An 8349-nucleotide genomic window follows, 5' to 3' on the forward strand; every position below is an offset into this window, starting at 1 on the left:
AATAATGAATATGGTAGTAATGGTATAGGTTCACTCAAACACACACTCACTCACACATACAATTCGACCTTCGACCCGTACACCCGCACGGCAACGTAGTTCGACCTGGAGTGATTCCGATCACCTTCACCATTTTTTCAGGCCAACTACACCCATCCATCACCTGCAGCCTCTTTCACAACCTCTCCTTTACCATTTCTATCACATCCCGACCCAGGCCCCTACCACATCCCTGGCTTGACTCCACTGTAGCACGATATTGTCTGCTATGGGCCCCGACCACGCCCTCATAGTTTTGTTTCTAGGAACTCACATGAGAACTTCCCAGTGGGTCACCCATCATGAGAATGCTCTCGCCCAAACTCGCTTAACTTTGGAGTTCCTACAGAACCCGAAGCTAGTGAGCTCCCAAAAGGCCTCGTGTTAGGTAGAGATGTGAATATCCATATAAGGCTTATAGGATCCACTCCCTTGGGCGATGTGGGATCTTACAATCCACCCCCCTTAGGGGCCCGATGTAGCATCCCACATCGCCCAGGAAAGTGGTTCTTGTAAGCCTTATATGTACATTCTCATCTTTACCTAGTACGAGGCCTTTTGGGAGCTCATTGGCTTCGGAGTTCATCGGAACTTCAAAGTTAAGGGAGTTTGGACGAGAGCATTCCCAGGATGGGTAACCCAATGAGAAGTTCTCGTGTGAGTTCCCAAAAACAAAACCGTGAGGGCGTGGTCGGGGCCCAAAACGGACAATATCATGCTACAGTGGAGTCGAGCTTGGGATATGGTGAGCCGGGGCCGGGATATGACACCCGATGTCCTTGTCGACATACTTCCGACCAAGGATTGACTCTAATACCAAATTGTCACATCCATGCCCGAGCCCCCACCATATCCCGAGCTCAACTTCACCGTAGCACAATATTGTCCGCTTTGGGACTCAACCATGCCCTCACGGTTTTGTTTCTAAGAACTCACACGAGAACTTCCCAGTGGGCCACCTATCATGGGAATGCTTTTGCCCGAACTCGCTTAACTTTGGAGTTCCTACGGAACCCGAAGCCAGTGAGCTCCTAAAAGGCCTCGTGCTAGGTAGAGATGTGAATATACATATAAGGCTTACATGATCCACTTCCTTGGGTGATGTGGGATCTTACAATTTAGTTCAGATTCGGCGATGTATATGGATTAGAGACCCTTATAACCATATCCAAAACCATAACTGAACAAAATTCATGGTTTTTTCCCATATCCATAATATTACCCGAATTTTCATACCCAAATCCACTCCATTCGGACGGTTATCCACGGTTATCAGGTTTAACGTTTTGAATTGTCATCCTTATTGTGGAGCCAAAAATAATTTAGAAAATACCAAAGCTGACATACAAACTTATATTCATAGTTCACAAAAATGTCGTCATTAATTGGCAAGGCCCACTTTCATTCCTACTGCATCCAACATATGACACACTTTGGTTAATTGGACGCGAACATGTGATGTGGGCATTCCCACATACCATGGTTGGCCACTAGCTCCCATGAATACCCTATCACCTATTCATTCTCTGTAAATTGATTCTATGCAATTCCACTCAAAATCTCCCTTTCTTCTCAGAGAAACTGACTAACCCCTCCTCCCTCCCCCCAAATAGGCGTGTGGCTTTGGCCATAACTAAAGGAGTTTAATTTGTTTTGTTGGTACAATTTCGTCAAATCCTAAGGCGGCGGAACTTTGCTACAACAAATTGGTGCTTTTTATTGAGAGCTTGATTTAAATCTCAAAGAAGCTCTTGCAATATTTTTTTTTTTCAAATTTCTACCTCGTTTAATTTTTCTAAACGCACCCCATGCCCGAATTTTTTAATTCTTTGATTCGTGTGCCTTAGGAAAGAAAAACATGATTGAAAATTCTAAAACCACAACGAACGGTCCTTCCTAAGTGCCTAGATTTTGACCAAATAATGGAACCAATAAGGAGGCCCCGTCCTTGCTCTGTCGTTCCTCATTATAGAAAATGGAGGCTAGACGGTTGCCTCTCACGTGGCCCCTGTCACAGCCTCTCAGATCAAAATTGTAGCAACAGCAGCGACGACCAAAGTGCCAATAAAATTAGGGTAATTCAGAACTGACAAAAAAGAGTTAGGCAAGAGTACTAGCAAAAGAGAGGTGGAAACTTCTTTTTTTTTTTTTTTTTTTTTTTTGGGGTTTAGGATAATGAGTTTGAAAGAATGGTTATTGTGCATTCATACACTTAGGCTTGGATTTTTATAATTTCATGTAGTCTTGTAAAAGATTTATGATAAGAGGAATCTTTTTCACCCATATTTTATTTTTCTTATTTTTATTTGATATTACCTTGCGTTTTCGGATTAGGAATTTTGTACCGATCCCGGGTCCACAATGTGACAACTTTGCTCTCTCTTAATCCACCATCGATTTGGTTTCTAAGAGCATCTTCAAGAAAGATGTCAAAATCCTACGTGGAATGTCATTGTGCATATTTGATCAAAAATCTCTCCAACTGAAGTGTTAATTGCTGACTGGATTTGAAGGTTTAGTGATTTAATGTTAAATTTATTTTTAATTCATTTTAATAGTGGGTCTCTTATTCCACTAACATTTCAACCAATAAAAATTTTATTTCAACATTTTTTTTTAATAATTACAATCATTTAAAGCTCTATTTAAATAATAAAATAACATTTGACAATTCGGTTGGAGAATTACAAAATTTAATATAAAGCTTCAGATTACCACATCAGTCATCAATTGTAATTTGACTCTTATAATTTGATATTTCTTTTAAAGATAATCTAAATGGAGACCAATTTAGTGGTCGTTCTCGAGAAACAAGTGACGACGAGTTGCTTTTCCTTGATGGGGATTAGGGTTTTTAGCTGTTATTTTTTAATTATTGAGTAATTGTCTGTATTGGATCAGGCTTCCCTTTGTTTATCTTGAGCTACTACTACTGTTGCTTTTGTGACCTGTTTATTTTATGAAATTTCTTTGATGCACTATGTGCACTAGAGAAAAGCTCATTTATTTTTTATATTGTTTAATTCCTCAGTCCTGGATCTGTGATATTTAGATGGACTTAATACATATGAGTTGAGAACTTAGCTATATAGTTTATATTTTGTTAAAAAAAAAAATACGATCAAGTACTACAGTTTATAGTATTTATATTATTATGACTTGATTATTATAAGGTTTAGCTCAATTTCTACCTCATAATGTAAATAAAATCGTATGTATGAAAAAGATTGATAATACAAGAGAGACTAAATTTATAAACAAAATTTTAAAAACTAAAAGACATGGAAGTTGATGATTGGTTTATTGTTTAAGCATTGATAAACATGTTCATCCTTATTAGCGACACATCATTTAATTTACAAATTTTGTCTATAAATTTAATCCCTTTAATATTACCCTAAAAAGCAATCTCTCAATCCTTTGCTTTTAAGGTCTTCTTGTACTTTTACCACTTTTAAAGTATCGAATGTGGTTTTTTCGGGAAAAAAAAAAAAGTGTAAGGCAAGGAAATAAGAGTTTATTAAATTGTAGGCTAACTCAGTAAAACAAGGGGTTCAATTGAACCACACTTTGCAAAAAACCTCAGTAATTAACCTCACTCCATTACATATAAATATACATATATGTATATACTCACTCGCAAGCATAACACCAAAACCGCGTACAAAACTTTTTTTCGTTTTCTCATGCATCATCATCATTCACACAACTTCAACTGCAGTACCAGCGCAATGCAAGCCTGCAGGCATAGCCGCCTCCAACAAATCAAAGGTCAAAATCGAGGCCTTAGGCTTCGGCGGCCCGTGCGAAAATCCGACAGGCAACGACCCTGGCGTTGACCGCTCCAACGTCCCAAACCACTTGGCTTGCACATACTTGTGCTTCCTCCATGGTCCCAAGTGCATTTTCTTCTCCTTCATACATGTTTTTGCAGCGCAGCACAAAATCTTGATCAAAGCTCGTAGTCTATCGGCTTTTCCAACAAACACTTCAGGCAACCAGCTAATCAATCTGTTGTAGTTTTCGCTAGCTCTTGCCATCTCGAACTCAGCTCGGAAATTTAGCTCAATTACAACCCTAATCTCCCCTCTCTTTGAACTTTTGTCCAGCACTTCCAAATAAGTATGCTCCCCTGTTAATTAACACAAAAACACCATATTTAATTTAGTAAATAGTTAAGAAAGAAAAACAAAATCAATTAGCATGTATATATTTCCAGCCAACCCCATTTTAAAATCCTGGGTTCGTGCCTGATTCGAAAAACAAGAAAGGTAATAGCTAGGTTGGATTTTTTGAGGGTACCTGCTGGGGCATTTGTTGAGCTTCTCCGCTTAGACTTGCAAATGGCACAATTGTATCCAGAATCAATTAGCCGTTTGCATATTTCGGTACGCAAACATTTCCGGCAACCTCCGGCCACAGGTCTCACGCAAACGCAATATTCTGCGCTTGATGAATTTATTTCCCTTAATGCTTCCTTGGTGGCTTGTCGAATTTTCGATTCAACACTACTGGTCTTGCACAATATTGCCTGCAATTCCAAATACCATACATTAGAACGAAAGTTGATGTTTGAATATATTTACGAAATCAATCAAGAAAGCTGATTTTACACATCATTTTTAACTTCTCATATATTCCTCTTTTATTTGACGTGTTCAGATATAATAAATCAAAAGGAAACAATGGAGATGATTAAACAGGAGGTGTACAAAGAGAAAAAAGTCGTGTTGAAAAAGTACCTGCAGAAGTTGGTCTTGTTCTTCCCAAAATGCCTTGTTCTCTTCCACACTGCAAGAATTCTCGTCATCTTCATCGGAGCCAGAGGTAGTATTCTCCGGCGACACCTCGACTTCCTCAATGAAACCCAGAACCATGTCGGCTAGACTTACAGTTGTACCGGGAAATTCAAAAATATCGTCGGAGCTCCGGCGAATCACCGGAATTCTAACCATTGCTCCGGCCATATTCTATTTGTGGAATCTCCCTCTCCTCCTCCCTTCACTTGGTTGTGGCAAAAAAGAATGGTTTGGGGACCCCAAATGAAATCTGTGGTCCATTTTATAGGTTCATGGATGGGTCCCACTCGTCCGACGTGGACTAACAGGACGCTACGAACATGAAGATTTTGTCGTTTTACTTGTTACGTTCGTTGGGAAAAGGAACGAATCATTTTCCTAAACATCTTTGAGATCATGAGATCGTGACCGTTCATCATATATCGTGCAGCTAAAAATTATTTTAAAATTTAAAATTAAATATAAATCATATCTAACGAAAACTGACTGTAGAATATACAATGAACGATTATGATCACGAAATCCCTAAGATTCCTAAGAAAATGACCTGCGTTAGATCCTTTTCGCGTTTGTTGGGTGGAAGTATTCGGTGCATTTCGGGTTTGGACAGCTGGATTCCACGTCATCTGTTAACCAATAAGGTTTGAGCTTCAAGCCCTTAGACTTATCCTTTGGGTATTTTCGAATATTCTAATCTTGCTTTTTCGTATTTTTAGTAATTTAATAATAGTGTGTTTTTATCATGATTATTATGGTGCTTTTATGGAGGTTTTGGTCAACACTCCGAAGCTTGGAGGTAAAATCTGACCGGCGGTCAGCTGGGCAGCGGAGCGGGCACGATGAAGTACAAAATACACGTGCATATTGAAGAATGTTGATGCTTTACCTAATCTTATCTGGTTTAAAGTTGATCGATGTTTAACTAATAGAGAGATTGGAATGAATTTCACTATGATATCTCATGCCACATATACCGTTATGTATAGAAGTAATTTTGGAATACGTTATTCTTCTTCGTAAGAAGGTTTTTCTAAGATTACAAATGAATAATATTAGAAAATAAATCAAATCAAATATTTGTGCATAAGATGAACCATGGTGCAGCTGCAGGCTTCATTGTTAGGAATGAAAATGGGAATCTTGTTATTGCGGATGCTCGATGCCTGGGGGACAATACAATCTCAATTGCGGAAACCTTAGCCCTTAGAGATGCCCTTTGGATTGCTAGGAGTAGAGGATTCAAGAAAATTATTGTGGAAGGCGATTCTAAACTAGTGATTGACACCATTGTGCCTTGGAGATTGAAGTCAATCATGGACGATATTAAGAGATTGGCAGGATCCTTTGATGAGATTGTGTGAAGTCATGTTCTCAGAGAGGCAAACTTTCTGGCTAATGACACTACTAGCACTGGGTTTCAATATAATGGTCTATACAGTTAGGACAGATCTCTGCCCCAAATTGCTCATAGAGCGTTTTTATTTGATTGTATGCAAACTAGTTGTTTTCGGGTCACTCTCTTTAATGTATGCTCTTTTTCAGCAAAAAAACCAGAAAGGAACCTTAGATCTAAGTCAAATTAAATCACTCAAATTTTTAATTAAATAAAAAATCTCTAAAATACTTTCTTTTATATTTTTCAACATCACTTAATCAAGTTATTCAAAATGTTTCGTAACAATTAATTCATTTTGTGCATGTTATTCTCGTCTTAAAGTTTCAAACCTCAGTAAGCTTTGAGCTTGTTCGAATATTCCAAAAGTGTGCTGCAATTGATTCGTGGGTGCAGGGATAATTAGCATAGAAAATTAAGGAAAGTAGCATCTAATTTAGTATCATGAAATTATACTATCCACTTTCTCTTTCTTTATTATTTCTTTTCTTATAAAGGAATAGAGCAATCATTATCAACGTGAATAAAATACGACTTAGTTGGTCTTTTTGTAATCATATTATCTTTTATGTATCATGAGCAGTTTGAAAAATTAATAATGACTTATATAGTGGCATTCTGATCTAGTAAAATAAAGATATAGAATGAGATTAACATGTAACATTATGTTACTATGACAGCGTGTTAAATTTATCTAAGTCGTTCACTTGTCTTCATTTATTATGAAGGCTATTCTCATCCAACATGGTACTGGTGAGCATGCAACATAGTCAAGCGTCTCGTAAACAGTTTGTAAACTTTTTACTTCTCTAGTAATCTAAGGGGTATCAATGTAACATAAAATTTAGTCAAGGTAAAATTTAGTCAAGGATTTTATTTAACAACAAGTGACCTTTTACAATAGTGCAAGAAAGGAATTGGACCTTTGCATTTCGGCGTGGGTTCGAATTTCGTCGGCTCCCTAATCTAATATCTAATCACTAATACTATCATCTTATCAGGATTATTAAAAAAAGGATTTTAGATAACAGGTTGTATTGTGTGAATGCAAAGCCTTTCGCAATTCCTGATACCGAATTTATTGGACACCATGTCTAAAATATGAAAAGTGGGTACAAAAGAAGTTTGTTGCCTTCTTCATCGGACCCAACCGAAAAACAATTAACAAATAAATTCTGATCCAATTCAATCTACCAAATTTTGTTGGACGAATATATAACTGAAATTTGCAAAGTGGATTCATGTATAAGTTTCCTTTCACAATTACCAGATTTATTTTTAGACCTTTTAGATAAAATAGTTCATGAAACTAACATAAATTTTTACTTTGGTCATTAACAATAAAAACCGATAGAAGTGATCTTTGATTTGCCCACAAAAAAAAACTTTATTTTTTTTGTCACCAAAACCCATCATAACCCCGGATTTGAGCGGTACCTGAAATTTAAGAAGTGGACGCAGATAGAAAATTCCCGTCGCAAATGGTAATACCTGAAAATTTGAACTTCTGTTGCCAAGGGTGAAAAAACTGCAAATACCCAAGTAAAGTCAATTCGAGAGTTGTTTGTAGCTCAGTCAAACACCAAATTTGGCACCAACTAGCAGCTATGGTCAACGAGATATGCAAGTTTGAGTCTCAAAAATTGAACCGATTCATAGTTCTGTCGTGCTTATCGATGTCAAACGGCCAAACTTAGTTGCATGTTAGCCTTAAAAATTGATGATAGTAACTAATAATACTAGTTGCAAATTATGATGTCAATAAAAAGCTATCAGTGGCTAATAGGGTGGGTTAACGATATATCATTTGCGCAAGTGACCCTTTACCATAATAGTAGAAATGACTGTTGCATTTGCATTACGGCGTGAGTTTGAATTCCATCAACTTCCTAATCTAACATGTAATCTAACAAATCTATCGTTTGATAAAAAAAAAATTTGATATATCAGTTGCTAATTTGGGTCATTAACTACTGATGGGAGATGGATTACATTAAGTGAGGGCGTTGGAGTAATTGTGTCCCAAACCAATAATGTAATATCACGTATAAAGCTAAAACGCATGAAGACATATTATAAATTTAGAATACCGTCACTTTGACATCTCCGTTCTATGTA

At 37.2% G+C, this 8349-nt stretch overlaps 1 protein-coding gene across 1 annotated transcript; it reads right to left on the reverse strand.

Annotated features, from left to right (window-relative positions):
* Positions 1 to 3534: 3534 nt before the first annotated feature.
* On the reverse strand, positions 3535 to 5081 carry LOC137709542 (uncharacterized). The gene is made up of 3 exons (XM_068448625.2): positions 4782 to 5081; positions 4342 to 4570; positions 3535 to 4171 (listed from the first exon to the last, which is right to left on the reverse strand). Exons 1-3 carry the CDS (start codon positions 5004 to 5006, stop codon positions 3741 to 3743), a joined length of 885 nt encoding a protein of 294 aa, XP_068304726.2. The 5' UTR covers positions 5007 to 5081; the 3' UTR covers positions 3535 to 3740.
* Between the last annotated feature and the right edge of the window lie 3268 nt (positions 5082 to 8349).

The sequence above is a fragment of the Pyrus communis genome, chromosome 17, assembly GCF_041283825.1.
Source record: "Pyrus communis isolate YQ-2024b chromosome 17, ASM4128382v1, whole genome shotgun sequence".
In the NCBI taxonomy this organism is placed as follows: domain Eukaryota; kingdom Viridiplantae; phylum Streptophyta; class Magnoliopsida; order Rosales; family Rosaceae; genus Pyrus; species Pyrus communis.